Here is a 22,713-nt window from a genome sequence, read left to right as displayed (position 1 = left end):
TAAAAGGTACAAATACATGAAATAAATAAAAAAATATATAAATACATAGAATAAATAAAAACTTTCAAGAAATACACATAGTGATAAAAACAGGATAAAAAATAAACAACAATAAAAACTTTTTTAATATATTTTTCTTTTGAAATTGAACTTTTAAATAATAAAATAGTATGTTTTTTCAGAAATATTTTTCTTGTAAGAATCTATATGTAACATTTTAACATTAAATCAGACAAGAAGATTATATGAACTTAAAAAACAGTAAAACTTAAAATTAAAAGTAAGCAAACTAATAATAAAAAACCTCAAATATTAAAAATATAAATCTTAGGAGTCAAACATAAACTTGCTGTTAGCTACAGATTTCAGACCACAGGTTTAAAAAAAAAATACATTACTCAATAATCCAAAAAATTCTCAGTTATATATTTAAAAAAAAAACTATATATTGCATATAACCTATAAATTCTAGGTGTAAATACAAAATTTAATTCATAAAAATGTAAAACATACTGCATGCAAGTATTTTCAATCACTTTTTATATATTAGGCTAACAATCATTACAGAGTAAGAATGAGGAGAAATATAAAAGTATAACTGATTATTTTTATTTTTGAAATCATTAAAAGTGAAACTACTGCTTCTTATTTTTGAAAAACCTTAAATAAACAATTCCGCCAATTATCGCCAACTCAACAATTATAATAATTACTAAAAGAAGTTTGTTCGTTGCTAACCTAAAATAAAAACAATGCAATAGAAAGAAAAGACCAGATTTAAAAAGTTGTTTTAATAAACAAAGTTAGAATGATTTTAAATATAAAATAAAAATATAACAAAACTTTTAAAAAACAACATTTTAAAAATGGACTAAAAAGTAAAAAATAAACTATTCACGAGACTGTATTAGTATTTTGTGTACGTATACAACCTGAAATATCCATTAAAGTCAATGACTGAAAATGTTGGGCAACTAAGTACAACTTGTACCTATTGGCGCCCAATGTTTTCAGTCATTGACTTTAATGGGTATTTCAGGTTGTGTACGTACACAAAGTACTTGGGTCCCGTGAAATAGTTTATTTTTTACTTTTTAGTCCATTTTTAAAACGTTGTTTTTAAAAAGTTTTTATATATATATTTTTTTTATTATTTAACAGCGATTCTATTTATTTACACTAAACTAAAACGCTAAAAGTTTGTTGTTTGTTTTAATTACTTTTCGTAACAACTTCTTTTATTTACGCTAAACTAAAGTCTGTTTTGAGTGGTTTGTTTTAATTACTTTTAATTACTTTTTTTAAAGATTTCTTTTATTATTACCGCTGACCTCATGTTTGTTTTGCACGGACACCAAAATAAACGAACCAACAAGAAAGCAAGTTAAATAAAATGTTGTAAAAATACAAGTTAAAATTAATTACAATTATACATATACATATATATATATATATATATATATATATATATATATATATATATATATATATATATATATATATATATATATATATATATATATATATATATATATATATATATATATATGTATATATATATATATAATTTAAATGCTATCAACTTCTTATGCTTTTTACCTAACACTTAATGATGCTAATATTCTCCTACTTTTACCCAATTCAGCATCTGTCTTTTCCAGCTGTATGCAAAAAAGATAAAATTCATATTAAGTTATAAAAAACATGAAAAAATTTAAGTTACAAACTTTCATCAAAGTACCTGTTTTATCAAAATACTGTTAAAAATAAACTAAATTGAAAACTTTCAAAATAGCTAAAATTAAAGGACTTCAGCACAAGCTTTTGTTAAAAAAAGGCCTTTTTACAGGCTCTTAAAAAGTTTTAAAATCAATTATGAGAAACTGATTATAGAGAAATCATCATTGCTTCATCTAATCATCAATCTCCGAAAGTTTGAACTACTTATTTGGCACTGTCTAAATTTTTATAACAAAATATTAAATTTAAATATGTATAAATAAAAATAGACATAAAATAAAAATATGAAAAAAAAAAAGATAAATGAAAAATAAAGAAAAGTTATTTACAGGAAAAAAACGAAATGTCCCCTCTAAATGTCGACTAGGGGTATAAATATCAGATGTGTATACTCATGGTTGCCTGACAGTACCAGATAACCGAATTTTGTGTATGGTGGCTAAAAATATTCCTTTAATGCAATCGAGTCATCTGAAAGGCCGACTAATGGTTTTTATAGCTAGTTGTTAGCTTTGTTTTTAGTTTTTTTTAAAGAATTCTATAAAAGTAAAAGTAACTATCTATATAATAATAAAAATATATTTTTCAAGTCTTCAAAGTTTGTTTTCCAAATTTACTATTATTAATTAGAACTTAAGAAAATTGTACGAGCATTTAAACGTGTTTAATAAAATATTTCCTAAATAAAAATTAAAGAGCCAGTTTTTAAAAATTTAAACAAAAATACTCTTTCATTTTTATTTTTTTACAATTATTATTTAAGAATTTAGAGATAAAGTAATTAAACTAAATTGGCCAAAAAAAAAAACTTTAACAGGTGCTACGCAGCTCACTTTTTTTGTAAATGTTCAATTAAACTTTTTTTGTAAAATTGAAATGTCGAAAGCGTTTCAGTTAATCAAAATTGCTTTTTTTTTTGAAAATTCAAATTATCTTTTAACTTTGATTATGTGACGTTTATTCAGAAAATATTAGACATTAGAAGCAAACTGCTTATAAAAAAATTTTAATTTTATAAGACTTTAAGTTAATTGAGATTTTAAAAATTCAAATTTAGGTTTGAAGGAATGTAAAATGTAAAATTTAGTTAAAAATGAATGCAAAATAGTTTTGCAATTTTTATTAAATAAGTTTTTACTAATTGTATGCTAACTAATTTATTTTGTAAAATATAAGTCTCTCCATCATCGATTATCATAGATTATTATGAGCAAAAGGAAATTCAAAACTTTTTTTTTATTATAAAAAAGGAGAAGTGCTTTTCTTTCAGAGAATTCTTTTCACCAAAGTATTTTTTGTTTCTTATTAAATCAATATGGTGTAAAGTTCTTTTGACGCAATACATTTATGAACATAAATTATGGTTACAAGTACTTATGGTAACTCATAAAATCTATCTATAAATTGTTTACAACCTTTATAAAAAATACTACATTAATTACATAATAATTAAAAAGATAAACAAAAAAAAGATTAAATCAAGTATAAGATTGTTTTAAAAAATATATTTTAAGGAAATATAATCTTTTTCAAATACCGAATTTAGATTTTATTAATAATTTTTGTTAAATTATTTTAAATAATTATGAACAGGTTTAAAAAAAAAATTAACTACAACACGATACTTTGAAATACATTTAAAATATCAATAGCTTTCAGGCTCTTTGAACAAATAAGTTCTTAACAATTACAACATATTAAAAGCAAAGGGTTTTCAAGTATTTGAAAATTGTTCTTAAATATTTGTCAATAATTTGTTGTTGTAAAAAAGAGCGCATATTTTTTTGATAAAATAATGCTCAATTCAAGTGAAAAACCTAATAGCATATATATCAGCATGTGCTTTATCTGAAAGTAGAAAGGTGAATGTTATAAATAGTTTACAATATTACTTATATTTATTTACTTATATTTGCGCATATTACTTTTAGTCTACACTTATAGCGCACAATGAAAATATACAATGAAAAATGACTAGAATATGCGAGAAATCAATGAAACATATAATAGCAACAGTCCACAAAAAATAACGGGCAACTCAAAAAGTCGGCTGGCAACCAAAATTAATGAACTGGTTACTTTCAGTCGCCCTTCTGGTGACCAATCAAGAGTCCAAGAAGTCCTTGTCTTCATTTTTTTTGGGTTCTCAGAGTCTGTGTAATGTTAGCCGCAATCAGACTTAATAATTCATTTCATGTGTTAAACACATTCATAAAAGTTTTGGTATATGACATCACCATAAATACTTTTAAGATATTGGTTGTTTTTTTTTTTTATAAAAAGTCACCATATATAAAAAAAAAATTTTAAGCAATGAGATTTTTTTTTACCCATTTAATAAGCCGTTAATTGCTATGTTTTTTTTCTATTAAAATGATGTTTCAATTAATAATTAATTTGGATAAAGGACAGTATATATTAGGGATACTTAACAAAATGTTATCTCTATATAAAGTTTGCAACATCAATAAGTCTAGTCACTTGTAGAACATATTTAGCAGTAAGCAACTAAGAGAAAACCGATGATTGAATAATTAGATAAAGTATTAGAGTACTAGTTATACTATTTTGAACATTTGTATTTTTTTGTTTTTTATTTGAATATTGTCACAAAATATTGCCACTATTATAGTTGGAAGTTACTTGAAAAGGAAATATGAAATTTATAAAAAAAGATAATAATTAACAGACAACTTAAAAGATGCAAATTATATGAATCAGGAAAACAACATGAAGGAAGCGAATGATGCAAAGGACTGATGTTTGAAGGAAAAAATTAGACAAAATAAGAATTTTTTGTTGCACCTTTTACTGTGACAACAGTCACAGTAAAAGGATGAGACTTAATTGAAAGACGTGTAACACGAGAATGAACTATCTACTATCTGTACCATCTATTTAGTAGATAGCACAAGAGATGCTAGCTTTTTAGAGCAGTGCCCATTAAAGTATTTATAGAAAAGAGAAATAGAAACAACATTACGATGATGTGATAATAGTTGGAGGTTGGCTGCAAGAGCAGGTCCAATTATGTTTTCAATGTGTTTTTGCAACTTTTCTAAAAGATGAAGAGCATAATTTTAAAATCCTGCCCAGATATGGTAACACTATTCCATACAAGGACAGATGTGAGATTTATAGAAAAAAATATATAATCCTGAGTAAGAAAGTGGCGAGCACGATAAAGAGATGCAAACTTACCAGATGCTAATTTTGCAATGGATTTGATATATGGTTTCCAAGAAAATTCAGAAGTAAGAGTTAATTCTACAAGATGAAGGGTAGATAACTCATTGAGTACATTACCATTTATAAATATAGAAAGATCTAGATTATTGCAATAACAACTAAATGAAAAAAATTTAGTTTTATCAGAGTTAAAGTTCACTAGCCACTAAGGACCCCATGTATTATCAACAAACAATGCCACCTTAGATTTGAGCATTTCTGGGAGATCGTTAATGTAAACTAAAAAAAGAATAGGGCCAAGGATTGAATCTTGAGGAGCCCTTTAAGTTACAGGATATGAAGAAGAGTGCTGTCCATCAAAGACAACATTTATATTACAATTGGTAAGGAAAGATTCAATAATCTTAAAGATGTTACATGATCCACTGAAAGAGGAGAGCTTATGGAGAAACCCAGCATGCTATATTTTATCAAAAATTTAGAAATATCAAGAGTGATAGCCTTAGCCTCTCCATATCTATCTAATGTACGATAAAACCTATTAATTATTACTGTTAGCAAATCAGCTGTAGAACAAGAAGATCTAACTCTATATTGATGATCAGAAAGTAAATTATTAGATTCAAGATGAGAGATTAAGTGTTTGTTAATTAAAGACTCAAAAACCTTGCTTATGATAATGAGAAGACTAATGGGACAAGTCAGATTGCTCTCCAGAATTTTTAAAAATAGGTATAACAGATCCCACTTTTCAGCATGTTGGAAAACAAGACTCTGATAAGCACTTATAGACAACAGCTCCGTAAAACACTTTTGCAAGACTATAACAGATATGTTGCCTGGACCACAAGTTGTCGAAGAATCTAAGCAGTTTATCGCTTTAGATACTGAAGCTGGAGTGATAGGAATGTTAAGTAATGGATCAACCTATTTGTTGGCTGTATCAGGTAGAACGCAACTAGTGGAATCAAGAGGTGATATTGATGAAAAGTTCTTTGACTATTTGAGTTTAAGATTGAGAAAGGCAAAAGTTGTGGGCCTTAATGCCTGCAGAGTCACTGACACTAGAGCCAAGCCATTCAATGTGATGAGCATTAAAGTTACCAACAACAACTATATTGGCTGAAGGATAAAGAGAAAGGGCTCAGTCAATTTGATCAGAAATAACATTGAAAAGAGTGTAGTCTTGAGATGAAGGAGAGTGATATAGAAAAATGAGAAAGGCAATAGAGAGAAGTGGTGCTAAACAAAAGCACATAAAAAGAATACTTTGTGGATTCAAACTTAGTTTCCCAACAAATGGGTGAATTCTTACGATTGTAGATGACCAGGCCAAGCATGTGACTATAGGAGCCTTCAAGAACATTAAAATTAAAAGATGAGACAGCCAAATTCAAATTAGTCTCACAAAGAACAAGTAGGTCTGGTGAACTGTGCAATAGATAAGACTTGACAGAAGAAAAGTTTCTTCAAAGACCACAAATATTAGTGAACGATATATTTAGAGAACTTGGTGATGTGATAGTTTTTTGTGTTTTATAGTTTTTGGTACTTTAGTCATTTTTAAATTTGTTAAAGACTTGACTTAAAGCACAGATAGTGCTCAGTAGGCTTTTTTAATAGTCTTTTTTAAAGCAATTGTCTCATAACTTTTAATAAACCCTAAGCCGTAACAAAGGGATCCAAATGTGGCCTCAACAATGCACACTAAAAGTACAAACAGGGACACCATCCATGTACAACATGGCACTGTTAGTACTCTGATATTTTCAGCTGTTGATGGAATCAGCTTATCGGAGAGATACCATAGAATTCGGCAAACCTGACTACCAGCCGGACTAAGAACCATAAAACTGAGTTTTAGAGCTGTACCCTCATTAGGAGATAACAGAATGAGTTACCTAGTCATAAAAACAGACACGCAAGCAAAACCCATAGATTGAGTCAAGAAGATCCAGCATTCAATATTCTAAACTAGAAACAATGCATTATAAATACATCTACAGTGTTTCACAGGAAGATGTGCGATCGCAGCCAATTATATGACCACTTTTGACATACTTTCAAAATTTAAAAATGGGCTACAAAAACTTACCTAAACTTATCTAAAAAAAAACTTAAAAAAAGAAATAAAATCTTAACGAAAGAGAAAATAAAAAAAATACTTAACCAAAGCAAAAATACAAAAGTCGTATCGATTTAAATAAGCAAATAACCCAACTAAAATATAGCTCAACAAAAAAATATATCTCAATAAATAAAAATAAAACTTAATAAATAAAAATATAACTCAACAAACTAAAATGCTTAGTTTATTTAAATCATATTTTCAATTACATTCGGAGTAATTTTTTATTTTTATTTATGTTTAGAACATTAACAATCATTAGTAAACATAGAACAATTTACTTTTAATGATTGTTTCAAATATACTCACACTTGATTTAAATTATAGTGTTTTTTTACTAATTTAAAAATATCAGTTTCCATTTAAATGTAAACAAGTAAATAATTACGCATTAAAAAACCATTTCATCTTTGTTTTAACATTTGTACTTTGTTTTTATTTTGTAAATTTGTTTCAAAAGATCAACATAAAAAATAAATATTTATATAAATAAAAAAAACAACAGTTTATTAACACTTATTATAAAAATTCATTAGAAGTGTTTTGTTACTTCATCAAAAAGCGTTTCGATAATATAAAAGCATTAAATATCAAACTCATTTAATTGTAATGGCTTTTTAAAACATTTGTTTGTTTTTTTCAACGAAATTTTGTTTATCTTTTTAAATGTTTTAACTTGAATTATTCTTATATTAAAATTCATTAAAGAGACTTTCATTGTCGTAGAGTGTCATCATTTATAAAAAACAAAATAATTTTTTAATTTTTAACAACATTTATTATAAAAAATGCATTCAGCGCATTTTTTTTGAAACAGCCGCAGTCAAATCATCAAAGCAAAATGTGATTTGCCTGGTCATAAAATGACGTGTAATCGCACATCTACCTGTGAAAGACTGGTCTATGCAGACTAATAGATGAAGAAAGGGTGCAGAAGGTCAACAGACAGAATTTGTTTAACCCTTATATCTTTGCCAAGGATGCCTTCTACAAGACTGTAGTTGGATGCATTTAACATCTACCCAAGATGTGTACTTTTATTGAGACACCATCTGTAGCCTTTACTCAACCAAAAGCCCAAAAGCAGAGGGTAACTCATGTTGGAGTTGGCTTCTCCTAGCCTTTGCCTAAAAAAGCTTATCCTATAAAATAGGATAAGCTTAAAATATAATCCTATTAAAACTACTGTAAAAATGATTTACGGAAAATAAATAGCTTGTTGTTAGTGTTAATTGTCTATAAAAAATAACTGGATGAAAAACACACTTTCAACAAAAATATTCTCATTAACATATTCAACCTGTAATATAACTTAGTAATATGTGTTATAGCAGGTAATTAAGAGAAGAAAGTGGGAACGGTATATCTGTTTGTTATTAAATATAAAATTTATTGTGAAATTTTTAATAAGTAAAACCTAAAAAAAGTCTTAAATTATACAAAATGCTAAATTTAGCAACAAAATTTTAAAACAAACAAAAACAATAACACAAATCTCACTCTATCACGAGTTCGCAAGAGTGCTTCTCTTTGAGTATCTAAATCACTAATTATTCCTTCTCCAAGTTCATCTGCAAAGAAGAATTATAATTTTCATAACTTTATAATTTATTTTCTAAATTTCTAAAAAAAAATTTAATAGTTTAAATCATATAAAAAATTAGGTCACTGTTTCCCAGATACCTGTTTCAGCAGCAACTCTTTGTGACCTTAATATACTTTCTGTACCATGATCCAAAGTTTCAAAACCTTCAATTATTTTCTTTTTCTGAGCATTCTATAAAATAAAACATTTAAATCATTTCTAATCATTCTGTAAAATAAAAAAAAGCAAATGTAACATTATGACTATGCATTTAATATACATCTTTATTTATAAAAAAAGAGCACACAAAAAGTTCCTTAACAAAAACTGTAAAGACCTGCCTTTGGTTCATCATCCTCAAATCCTGAAAATATATCTTTATTACTTGAAGTATTTGAAAGCCTCGCCTAAAATTTAAAGTGAATTTTTTCTGAGAATTGTGGAGTTAAGAATTGTTCTTTTATTTTGAAACACTGACACAAAAAACCCTAAAACTTAAAAATACTAAGTACTTAATAATAATACTTTACAAATTATATTTTTTCTTTTAACACCTAGAAAAAAAAAGAACTTTCTCACTAATTCTTTACGACATTTGCTAAGTTGCACTTCAAAATCTCTTGTCTTTGACAAAAAACTTATTTTGTATGCACCAGGCGCATTTTGTGCTTCTTCATTCATGCGCGAGAGCTGAAAAAAGTTCATATAATTTATATTTACTAAATGGAATTTAAGCAGATATTTATTATGCATTATATAGCAGCCACAATGTATTATGTATTTTGTAAAAAATAAAAAAATACCTGAACACCTGCATCATTAATTTTTTTTTCTATATTTCTCAGTTCACTTTTTTTTGATTCTGAAAATATAAAATAATGTATTATCAGAGATTATCCTGGTTATATTTAAAAAATCCAGAAAATATTTTTAAGACCAATCCGAAAAAATCCGGGAATAAAAACGCTTTTGTGTATTTACAAACATCTCATGTGTTTGAAAAAAAAATTTTTGGCAGGTATTCTTTTATATAAAAGCAAAGTATTTAATTACTTACTTAAATAGAGCTTATAAATTAAATTAAACTAGATTCTAATAGTCAAAATAATTAAAGTGATCTCTATGTGCTGAGTGTTTACATATCATAAATAATCCTTTAAAAAAAAAATTCATATTATTTATTCCAAAACAAAGTATTATTTAAATTTATTAGCAAAAACCTATATAATTTTTAAAGCCATTTTTTTCTTTCTCAAATATAAGTTCTAGCTCATTCATTTTTTTTTGAATAAATACTGGTGTGATAAATGCTTTTGTATTTAAATACTGGTGTGATAAATGCTTTTGTATTTAAATACTGGTGTGATAAATGCTTTTGAATAAATACTGGTGTGATAAATGCTTTTGTATTTAAATACTGGTGTGATAAATGCTTTTGAATAAATACTGGTGTGATAAATGCTTTTGTATTTAAATACTGGTGTGATAAATGCTTTTGTATTTAAATACTGGTGTGATAAATGCTTTTGTATTTAAATACTGGTGTGATAAATGCTTTTGAATAAATACTGGTGTGATAAATGCTTTTGTATTTAATAAAATGCTCTTTCAAATAACTTCAATTCGAGTTATAGACAGTATGTTTGGATTTTCCCTTTTGCAATTAATTATTATGTTGATCAATGCTTTTCTATATAACCATTTATAAAATGTATAATAACTGAATAAAAATAACAATCTCAATTAGTAAACCCTTTAAAATTCTAACTTATATTTGATTTACTTTAAAAACAAAATTAATATTAATAAATTTAAGACATATTTTAAATTTTAAAATTATGATTCAAGTTTTGCTGATAAAATTCTAAAACCAAAATAACAACTTTTATTTTTAAATTAGATTTTACAGTAATTGAAAACGAAATATAATGGAAATAAAAATAAAAACAAAGTAGTGGTCTTTGTTTAATTACAATTTTTATTTGTCATAAGTCTTCACTTGAACTAAAACGCAAAAATTTATTTATTCCTAATGTAATTTAGATAATCTTATCGTTATAGTTTATTATTTATTTTAGTTAAGTTTTAATTTAATTTTTTTATTTTAGTTTTAGTTAAGCTATTTTTATTTTATTTTTCGTTCTTTTAAAAAGATTTATTTGATTCTTTTACGATAAGTTTTTTTTAAAGTTTTTTTTTAGTTAAAATAATTTTATCAGCACATTTTTAAAATGTATTACATTTGTATACAAATTTTCAAAACATATTAACAGCTGTGGTCAAGTTTTTAACATCAAATAGTATTATATGATCTGGTAACAAACCATAGAACCCATAGTAAAAAACCAGTTGTATATTTCAAAGCAACACTACAAATAATTAAGAATACCAAACTACTGATTATTATAGTGGAAGATTAGAGTCATCCACTATAATAATCAGTAGTCTGGAATTCTTAATTATTTGTAGTGTTGCTTTGACTTTTAAATAATTCAATTGTCAACTAAATTGAGTAATATATTTTCTCAAACCGATAAAAATTGGCTGAAAATTGACTAATACATCTTTGAAACTGACCAAGTCGACTAAGAGTCAATTTAGTTTAAATATAAAAAAATGCTTTTTGAAATAAATTCTAATAAAAATATTAATAACATCTTTTTTTAACATCACATAAGTAAATAGTAATATATTTAAATAAGTATTTTTAGATTATATGACAAATAATTAAACAAAAAGGAAATCAATAAGTTACACAAAAATGTATAGTGGTTTGTAAAATATTGTAAGTAAAAAAAGCATTTTTGTTTTTCCATAGCAAATAAGTTTATATCAAAACTGAAACAGAAAAAAAAAATTTATTTCTCTTAATTAAAGTTTTGGCTTATAACAAGTTATATCTAAAAAGTATTTATGTTATTATTTATATATTTTATATTATTATATATTATATATTTTACATTATTATACATTTATGAATTTTATTATTATGTATTTTATTATATTAAATATTTGTAGCTGCTAAAGCACTATGGAGTTTCCAAGGTAGTAAAATTGAGACACCGACACCTCTAATTATAAGGTAATCCTATTAAACCATGAGGTGTTTTTGTTGCTTTGTGCTGAAACTTTTCAATTTTCTTGATGTCACTTTTTAAGTAAGAACATCATACCAGAACAACAAATTTCAGGTGTGGCCTAACATAAATAGTGTATAGTTTACTCCAAAGCTTCTTATCTCTTGATATAATTTTTTTTCAATAAGCCCAGTATCTTATTCGGTTAGCGTGTTGCAACCTGTATGTGTTGATTCTATTTTAGACCATTGGATATAAAGATACTCAAGTCACTCAGTTTGAGTTAGTGATGTATTTCCATCATTCATTTCATATTCATAAGTTTACATTTCTCTATATTCAATTTCATTAGCCATTCCTTTGACCATTCTGTGATGTTTAAATTCTTTCAAAGAATCAGACAATCAACACCATGAAACTCAGGTCTCATTTTTTGAAAAGTTTAGTGTTATCAGCACAAAATTTATGAAATGATTTTATCTTATCTGTTAAATCGTTTATACAGATGATAAATAATGTTGGATCAGTCACTATAGTGTTCACCTAAACCAATTCGCTGTTTTCTTCTAATCAAAAATGACTCAATCCAATTAAGAACATTGCCATTGATCCCATATGCTTTAAATTTGTGAAGTAGTTTACAATGAGAAACTTTATCAAACGCTTTTATGAAGTCTAAAAATAAAATATTAAGTTTTATTTAGCTAACCCTTTCATAATATAGTTGACACATTCCAATAAGTTACATGTGCATACTTTTTTGGACATAAATGCGTGTTGATTATGTGCGATGCAGCCTATTTTTTCAAGATAATTAGTTATATGTTCCCTGATAATCTTTTCTCTTATTTTACATGGTGTAACAGGATAGACACTGATCTGCAATTAGCGGCATCGAGATGACTTCCTTTTTTAACAATGGTATGATGTGTGAGTGCTTCCAAGCTGAAGGTATCGAGGCTTCAGACAATGCTTTATTGTAAAGTAAAGTGCATTCTTTGAGTACTTTTGGACTAATGTTATCAACACCATTAGATTTATTTGGGTTCAAATCTTTCAAATAAGTTAGTGTCACTTAACTTCGCCTTCTTCTTAATCATGCTTTCTCTCAAAAATATGTAACTGACTATTTTGACTATCAACAAAAACTGATTTGAAGTGTTAGTTAAGTTTGTTTACAATACGCATGCCCAATGTTAATGTTTCACCTTTTGCATTAGATATAGCACCAACAGACACATGAATATTTTGTTGCGGCTTAGCATAAGCATACACCATTTTAGGATTTTTATCTGATGCTAGTTCTGCATTAAATATTTGAACATGATGTTTACATGCTTTCTGCACTTGACTTATTAGTTTCCTATATTCATGAATAAGTGATAGTTAGCATTTCTAATTTAGTTCTAATTTAGCATTTTTTATTGGCCATTTTTAAAAGTAATTTTTTTATCAAAGTATTTTATAAGGGTCATAAAGTACATCACGCTAAATTTATCATTTGAAGAAGTATGATCATTTGCTCTCTTGCGTAGAGATTTTCATTCTACATAAACTCAAAATCAAAATCAAAAATCAAAAAATCCTAAAAGATTTAAATTAATTTAAATCTCTGGTTGGAAGCCATTAATATTTTAAAGTTATATTCAGCTTGATTTACTTGATGGATAAAGTACATCACAGTAAATTTACCTTTAAACTAAATCAAAACAATCAGTTAATTTACTAAGTTAAGTTACTCAACTATTAAATTTACTAAATATAGCCTAATATAAAGATATAGAAAATATAGACTCGCAAAAATTAGCTATTAAAATGTTTCAAATTATATCTTATATATTGTTAATTCATAATAAACTTCTTACTAAAAGTAATATTTCAAAAAACTAACAATTATGAACTAATGTAAAAAAGATACAATTTATACTAACGCAACCCCCCATTACCGCAAAGTGGCAGCAGGGATAAGGAGAGGGGGGTTAACAAAAAAAAAATTTTCACATTAATTCAAGCCCTGTATATATATGTGTGTGTATATATATATATATATATATATATATATATATATATATATATATATATATATATATATATATATATATATATATATATATATATAATATATATATATATATATACATAGTTCTATAGTTTGTTGCATTTGGGAAGCACGGAAGGAAAAAAATGATTCTTACGCCAACAAATACATCACCTTTAATTACTTTTGACTTTCATCCAACATTTGCGTGTTGGACGAAACCATTAATTTAATTACAAATTATTCGTTTTTTTAAAAAACCACAAAAACGCAAATTTAATTGACCAGAATGTTTTTAAAAACATTCTGAACGTTTTTAAAACATTCTGAATGTTTTTAACAATATAAATAATGTTTTTATTTTTATTTTTTTTAATAAAATGTTTTTATTTTTTAACTTTTTTAATAAAATGTTTTTATTTTTATTTAATTCTACTGTAAATCATGCGCGGAGTGTTGCTACATCGACTATCTTATAGCCTGACTCGCAAGGGAGTGCAGCTACATCGACTGACAAGTAGCCTGACTCGCAAGGGAGTGCTGCTATATCGACTGACAAATAGCCTGACTCGCAACGGAGTGCTGCTACATCTACTATCTTTTAGCCTGACCCACAAGGGAGTGCTGCTACATCGACTGAGGGTTTGTTTGGGGCAGGCAGTCTATCAATTAATAAAAAAAAAAATTCCGGTCTTGCATTTTAATTTTTACTTTTTGTCAACAAAGTATGGAAAAAACTTTCGGACAACATATAAGAGTTCTATATATATATCTATACATATCTATCTAATAAAAAAAAAAAATTTTATAAAAAAATTTTTTTTATTAGATAGATATGTATAGATATATATATTTATTTTATAATTATTTATTACTTCCTGTAAAAATATTTTTTTCTATAAAATGAATTTTTTTTTGAGATTTAGTAACTCTTCCTGATGATCCAGCAATGGTGAAACTTCAAGTTGAAGAAAAAAGTTAGATAAATGTTTTTTACTAGTTTATATTTATCTATATATATATATATGTATATATATAGGCTTTGGCAGGAATGGCGGGCTATAGCACGCGCCCGCCTCCACATTCATACCAATCACTTTACATGGGCAAAATAAAGCCCGTGCAAAATGAAATTTTTTGGTAAAAATAAATTTAAATATTTTTATGTTTTTATTTAGTTATTCTTTTAAAAACTTTTTAAATGATATAATTTTGTAAAACTGTTTGTTTTACTAGTTAAGAAACTATTTCATTCAGGATATACTAAAAAAATTATGAAAAAAATAATTTTTGAATATTCTGATGTAAAAATAAAAAAATAAAAATCGAACAAGTTATTTCAAACAGCTATAACTGTTCCGTATTACTCTGTGCTATGTTAAAAGATAAATAATTAGTATGTTAAAAAGCAGGCAAAATGTGCATATATTGCAAAAGAATTTAACATAATAGTCCGGGTTTTCAGTATTCTTTGGAAATTTGTAAATTTATACAATAAGAACTGTTAGATAATAAAGACAATTTCTTTTTTGTATGATCACACATTTTGATTAACTGATTGATAAACTAGTTTGTCAAACTTTAAAGTTGTTTAAAGTAGTGCATATTTCCCTGTATACTTCTGCGTTAACTTCCTGGCTTTTTGTAAAAAAGGCAGCAGTTTATTTAATAAGCTAATATATGACTTGTTATTAAAAATCGAATATCTTATTTATAATCAACAGACTGCTAATCGATTTTTATAGTATAAATTGAGTGTCTGATATAAAGTTATCAAGTTATTTAGGTTATCAAGTTATTCAAGTTTTCAAGTTGTTCAAATTTTCAAGTTAAAAAGTAAAATTTCAGTAAAGAAAATGGTATCTTCCAATAACAGAGTTACACTAGCAACATATCTGAATTGGGGTAAAGATGAAGTTTGTGGAAAGGAAACAATCATGGAAAATGGAACAATATTTGTTATAAAGCTATGGTGCAAGGTCTGTATTCAGTATAAAAAAGAATTGCTTCGCGAGCTAAATATTTGTGAGCGATATATGGAGCCATGCTTTAAAAAGTTGACAGATCCAGTACCCAAATTTATGCAAAACAACAAGTTTAATCATATACTTATCTGGGTCATACTCATCAGTGGAACGAGCCTTTAGTCTTCTGACAATGCTTATGTCAGACCAAAGACTCGAAATCAACCACAAAACACTTAACGCTATCTTGGCCATTAAAATCAATGATCCAAATTTCAGTGAAAAAGATAGGAAAAATGTAATTAAACGGGTTCCTGATATGTTTTTATAAAAATGGCGAACAGCAATTTTTAATCCAATAATTTAACCTGCTACAATAGTAAATGACGAAAAGGACAACATTGATTACAATAGTTTAAGCAGTGAAAGTAAATGGAAAACACCTGAATCGAGTGAAAGTGAAGAAACTGCCTTCGATTTTGAAATTAAAGATATTTTGGGCTAATTTTAGTGATCGGAAAATTTCGGTTTCGGCCGAAATTTTGCTTTTAAACAAAACCGAAATTTCGGTTTCGGTAGTTTTTTAAGTTTTGGTTCAAACCAAAATTTCGGTTCAAATTCAAACCAAAAACCGTAATTCAAAAAGCATTATTGAAATAATAATTAATTTTTTTCAAATTTAACTTTGTTGACAGATTTTTAATTAATTTTTCATATATAAATATTATATATTAATATAAATATTAAATGTATTAATATACCTATCTAATATACCAGGCTATAAGATGGTCAATGTAGCAACACTCCTTGCATGTTTTACAGTAAAAAAAAAAAAAAAAAACATTCAGAATGTTTTTAAAAACATTGTGATCTTTTGATTTGTGTTTTTGTTTCCTCAACTAAATTAATATGATTTGTTATAATCTAACCTTAATTTTGTCAGTCTGAATACCTTAGACAAGCGAAGAGCTTTTTTTACCACAAACTGTATATCTAAGCCCAAAAGATAATGACAGCACATAAAAACACTTTTTTCAAGTATTAAAATTCCACTTGCTGCATAAAAATTGAAAACCAATATCAAATAAAAAATTGTAGTACCATTATTCAATCCATAAATCAAAGTAGACTGAATTAAACAAAAAAAAAACTATTATGCAAAAACTTTTTTAGACTTTTCCTTTTTTTTTAATTAATTTATAAACCATTAAGTTAAAATAGTATAATGTAGAAGTTGATTTTTATCATAAGCAATTCAAAAATTTATCAAAAATGTGTTTTTTAACTCTGATTTATCAAAAATGTGTTTTTTAACTCTAAAACCCACTTTTAAAAACCCAAATTGAATAAATTATAAATAATCTTTTTATTTTAAGATGTTTTTTTACAGAATTAGGAACAATGAACCTAATTCTGTAAAAAAACATTTAAAAAGTTAAAATTGGAAATATTTTTAAGAAATGTCGATAAAATCCTATTTTGCCTGTGTAATTCAGTTTATACAGACAAAAATTAAGCCTATGCAAAATACAACTATTTTTTTTTTAAATAGCTAAAATAGTATATCAATGTTTTATTATATCAAACACAATAATGTTTTTTAGGTTGAGTTGTATTTTACTTACGTAAACAAAAATAGTAAAAAAAAAAAAAGATTTAAAAATATAATATAAAAATAAGTATTAAATGACAATGCAATAATAAAAAAAAGCAAATGTTTATTTATTAATAAGTTTTTGTGATCATCTTAAAGGATTTTAAAAGATTTTGAGCATTCTAAAAGATTTTTAAAATATTTAAAGTTTAAAGTAAGTTTTTAATGTTTTGACATTAAAAAAAAAATTTAATCTTATTTTTAAATAAACTTGATAAGCCCAAATATAACAGCTATAATAGTATATAATGTGGTAGTGGTAGAGCACTTGCTACATAAGCAAGAGGCTCCAAGTTCAATTCCCACCACGTCACTAGTAGTATCGCAATAAACTTGTTTCTCCACGCAGCTCCCTTTTTTGTCAAGTTCATGTTTCAAATTTATAGAGTTGAGAAAAGGTTATAATCACAATTAAGTAGCCTCCACATTAGCGCAGCCATTAAAACCACTTTTTTTTCAAATGTCTGCTATATAATAAAATAACACTGCAAAAAAATATTTGTGAAAAAAAAAATTTTTTTAGGGGTAGCTCAACCTTTATATATCAGAAAAATTTTTAATATCAGTATTATTTTATTATATAGAACACATTTAGAGGGTGAGAGCAGACATTTAAATAAAAAGTTTTTTTAATGGCCACCCTATTCCGTCTCTGTAGTGGCCTCTGGGAGGACTACAAAGACTCTCGGCCTTGGGGAGGTGAATTACCATTAAAAAAATTTTTTAAATTGTTTTTAAAAAGCTATTTAAATTTTTAGTTTTATATTTTTAATCAAAAACTTTTTAAAAATAAGAAATAGAATTTAACCAACACAAACTATTTTTTCAAAAAAACAAAATAACTTTTTAATACATAATATTTTAAAGTTTTTTAATAAACTTATAGAATTAGTATGACTTAATCAAAATCAAAAACAATTTATTAACCTAACAACATAAAAAAAAAATCTTTTGTACAGTTGATATATTTGTTCATTTAAATCTGAATAACATAACATAAAAATATAAAAGTATTAAACTAATTAACTCCCTTCTTTTTTTTAAAATTAGTTGCTCTCTCACTTAGAGCTATTTTAGTGCAATTTTAAAATTTTTTAAATCGAAAAAGAGATTGATTATTTTGTAAAGATTATTTCATTTTTTGTTAGGTCTTATAAAATATAAGACCTAAAAATTTTAGTCAAATGCAACAAAAAAATGTTGCTGATGATTGCTTCTCTTATATTATATAAGAAAAGCAATCACAAGCAAAATATATTATATTTATGATATGATACAACAAAATACAATGTAACTAAAAAAACTATTATTAAAATTTAATTTATCATAATCATTTTATTTTCTCCATGAGCTTACTTTTCTAAATACCAAAAGACAGAGAAAATGATGATCAATTGCGCAAGCTATATCAGCATGAGCAGCTCACATTGCTTGCCAAATCTAATTTTAGACAAATTTAGTGAGCGACATAAGCTGTCTGTCAAAAATGCCTCAGCATTTGACTGCTTGTGCATTTATTTACTCCTGCTGAAGACACTCTCTCTCTTTTTTTCTCTCTCTCACTATATATATATATATATATATATATATATATATATATATATATATATATATATATATATATATATATATATATATATATATATATATATATATATATATATATATGTATATATATATATATATATATATATATATATATATATATATATATATATATATATATATATATATATATCTAACTGGTTGTCAGAAAGCTTTGTTGACAAAAAATAAAAATTAAAATGCAAGACCAGAATTTTTTTTTTTGTTACTTGATAGACTGCCTGCCCCAACCAAACCCTCAGTCGATGTAGCAGCACTCCCTTGCGAGTCAGGCAAGACTACTTTCTGACAACACGCAAATGTTTGACGAAAGTCAAAAGTAATTAAAAGTGACGTATTTGTTGGCATAAGAAACATTTTTTTCCTTCTGTACTCCCAAATGCAACAACCTATAGAACTATATATATATATATATATATATATATATATATATATATATATATATATATATATATATATATATATATATATATATATATATATATATGTAAATTATGTTAGTGTATTTTACAAATAGAGTGCTTAATGTTCTTAAAGAACAGAGCAATAATAAATTAAATTAGTAAAATACACTTATCTAACTTTTATCTTCTACTTTAAGTTTCACCATTGCTGGATCATCAGGAAGAGTTCTCTTCATCATCATCAGGAAGAGTACTCTTCCTGATGATCCAGCAATGGTGAAACTTAAAGTAGAAGATAAAAGTTAGATAAGTGTTTTTTACTAATTTAATTTATATATATATATATATATATCAGGGCGCAACAAATTGTTTTTTTTTAATAAACGTTGACGTTCGTTTCATTATTTATTGATGAACGTCTAATTTAAGAGGTATGTCAAATATGCCTTCTAAAGGCCTTTTTTTATTTTTTTATGAGAAATTCTAAATATAGAGGACCTTATTTTAGAAATAGATGGTTGTTCACCTCCACTTCGAAACCAATGTCATCAGCCAGAATAAGCCAGTTTTATTTTCAATTCTTTTAATTTTTATTTTATAACTTTTATTCTAGTTAATAAGATATATAATAATTAGTTAAGATTAATTAATAATTATTTAACTTAACTAATTAGTTAAATAATTAGTTAAGTTAAATAATAGTTAAGATATATAATAATTAGATACTATTGAATTTTATCAATTTTTTATTAATTCAAAACAAATTTTCACGCATTTGCAAAGTGCGTGCAAATTAATGATAATTTATATAACCTTATGACTGTAAACTGTTATCCATTAATACAAAATACTGAATTTTTTTCAATTTAGTTTATTAAATTTATTTACTTATAAAAAAAGGTATAAACTTGAAGAAATTTAAATAAAAGGGAACTAAAAATAAAATAAAAGTTGTTTTTACATTTCTTTTTTAAAACATTTAAAAATAATAATATAATATTAGGTATTTAATAAGTTATTATAATAAGTTATTATAAAATACCTAATACGATATTATTATATTTATAACATTAAGTATTTAATAAAAAAATATCATATTATTGGTTTTGTTAAACGCATAGCAAAAAATGAAAACTATAATAAACATAATAGTTCTATATATTCTATTAAATTATTTATATTTCTGCAAATCCTAAAAATATTTCTGAAAACATTAAAAAGAGCAAACATTACTTTAACAATAATAGGAAAATTTAAAAAAAGCACGCTTTTATAAAAAAAAATGTTTTAGCATGGTTTCTTTTAAAGTAATTGCAAATGCATTTATTTACAATTATTTTAAAAGAAATTTTCCATTATTTTGTCAACACATGTTAAAACCATGCTAAAACTTTCTTCAGTTGCGTACTTAATTATTAAATGTAAAAGTAACGCTATTGAAGAAAGTATTAGCACCATTTTTTTAATGTTGTTGAAAATGCGTTTTAAATTTTAGTAACTTATTGTTTTTTTATATTATGTTTTTTTTATAATAAATAAAAAATATCAATTGCATAATAATTTGGAAAAATTACTGAATTGCTGAATTAATGCATTCGTTTTTAAAAATTTTAGGCAAACGCCAACATTTGCTTAAGTAAAAGTAAGGAAACATGATGTTCATTTTTCTGTCTTTTTTTTAAATAAAAGGACAAATTGTGCCCATATATACAGGGCGCCATTTGTCACGCCCTGTATATATGCAAATCTACAAGAGTGGCAGTCGTAACATTTGACACTCTTTAAGTTATTAAAAATGAACCAAAAAAGAAAATGACTTTAAACTTTCCAGAAATGTGAAATACTATCATATAATTTAGTATGTAAAAGTTACAGCAAAAGTCTTTTTCAAAAATTAACTCTACATAGCCGTAACGCTTACTTTTTACTACTCCTGAACAAACAATTTTGCAAGACTTAATGCAGCGAACAGCATGGTAAAAAAAAAATCCTTTAATGTGTGTATTTAGCACATATTGATGTTATTATGTGCTGAGTTTCATAGTTTTGACTTTTTACAAGCATTTTTGTGTTTTTTTTGTTGACGGTCATAACAAAATATCCAATGCTTAATAACAACAAATATAACGACACAATTAATGACATTAGAAAAAAAGTATAAGTAATTATTAACAATCGCGTATGTTATGTTAAAAAAATGCAATATAACATTTTCAAAGTTTTCAATTATGGGTATACGATACAATTTTTAACACTACACAACAACTAAAACACGTTTATACAACCCTCACAACTTTAAAACTATGCTATGGTATGATAAAATGTTTTTTTTAAATGACTTTTTTGCTTAAAAGTATTTTTAAAAAGTTAAAAAAAAAAGAGTTTTAGAGTTTAGTATGTGTTTTCATAACTTTTTTTCCTTTTTTTTTTCCTCTTTCTCGCGGAATTACTCAAAAAAACTGCTCACTTTATTTTTTGCTTATCTCTCAAACCTTGTTAAATAAGGTTACTGTGTGGAGTAGCAGCTTGAGCGTAGAAGTTCTAGAGGTGTAGGGTGGATTTGAATTTTGAACCTTTAGATTGTGATCTGAGCTATACCACTTTATTATTATTGCATATATACACATACAAACCATTGAAAAACTAGCATCTGCAAAGGACTTCCTCTTTATTGTGTTCACCATTTCACTCTCTAAATCTATGAATCTTTTATTTGCTTTTGTATAGAATATTGTTGTCGTATTTGAGCTGGTTTATCATATTTTCAGTCTAATTTATTTAACAAATAAGCATTATAATAATGCAGGATAAAAAATTTAAAAAAAGTAATCAGTTAAAAAATCAGTAAATCAATTAATAAAAAAAATGCATATTATATAAAATTGTAGATGATTAAGCTGGTGCTGGTTAAAACTATTTTATAAAACAAAAAATATATACAAATATTTGTTTTCAGAAATATTACAAAATATGTGTATTTTTTAATTTCTTAATTACATACCTCCATTTAATTTTGGGAGTTTGTTTTTCAATGAATTTTGGATTTCACCCAGACACAAGCGAAGTTCATCCTCGCAATCTTCAAACTTTTCAGATGACATGCTGTATAATCTACTTCAATTTCATTTTAGTTTATTTGCAAATTTTTAAACAATTATGTTTCTTATTATTACTGTTAGTAACAAAAAATATAAGTATTTAAAAAATTATGGTTCATATTAAAATTATAACAATTTATAGAATTTTTTTTTTAAAGAATTTTGAATTAAAATCTTGAATTATGAATTCAAAATGCTTTAATTTTTTTTAAATTAAAATTTAAAAAAAAA

At 25.4% G+C, this 22,713-nt stretch overlaps 1 protein-coding gene across 1 annotated transcript; it reads right to left on the bottom strand.

Annotated features, from left to right (window-relative positions):
* Positions 1-405: 405 nt before the first annotated feature.
* On the bottom strand, positions 406-22,555 carry LOC100200157 (vesicle transport through interaction with t-SNAREs homolog 1B). Its single transcript, XM_065805526.1, has 8 exons — positions 22,386-22,555; positions 9,446-9,504; positions 9,222-9,332; positions 8,984-9,049; positions 8,741-8,834; positions 8,558-8,628; positions 1,600-1,661; positions 406-738 (listed from the first exon to the last, which is right to left on the bottom strand). Exons 1-8 carry the CDS (start codon positions 22,483-22,485, stop codon positions 636-638), a joined length of 666 nt encoding a protein of 221 aa, XP_065661598.1. The 5' UTR covers positions 22,486-22,555; the 3' UTR covers positions 406-635.
* Between the last annotated feature and the right edge of the window lie 158 nt (positions 22,556-22,713).

The sequence above is a fragment of the Hydra vulgaris genome, chromosome 09 (assembly GCF_038396675.1).
Source record: "Hydra vulgaris chromosome 09, alternate assembly HydraT2T_AEP".
Taxonomy (NCBI): domain Eukaryota; kingdom Metazoa; phylum Cnidaria; class Hydrozoa; order Anthoathecata; family Hydridae; genus Hydra; species Hydra vulgaris.
This window is presented reverse-complemented; position numbering and strand designations above follow the sequence as displayed.

What these genes read in the sequence shown, in the direction of transcription:
- LOC100200157 (XM_065805526.1), bottom strand. Translation starts at nt 22,485, where the DNA reads ATGTCATCTGAAAAGTTTGAAGATTGCGAGGATGAACTTCGCTTGTGT. An exon ending in GCAAATGTCGTAAAGAATTA is followed by an intron (nt 9,050 to 9,221) that starts GTGAGAAAGTTC and finishes TTTAAATTTTAG; the next exon opens with GCGAGGCTTTCAAATACTTC. An exon ending in TTGAGGATGATGAACCAAAG is followed by an intron (nt 8,835 to 8,983) that starts GCAGGTCTTTAC and finishes TTTATTTTATAG; the next exon opens with AATGCTCAGAAAAAGAAAAT.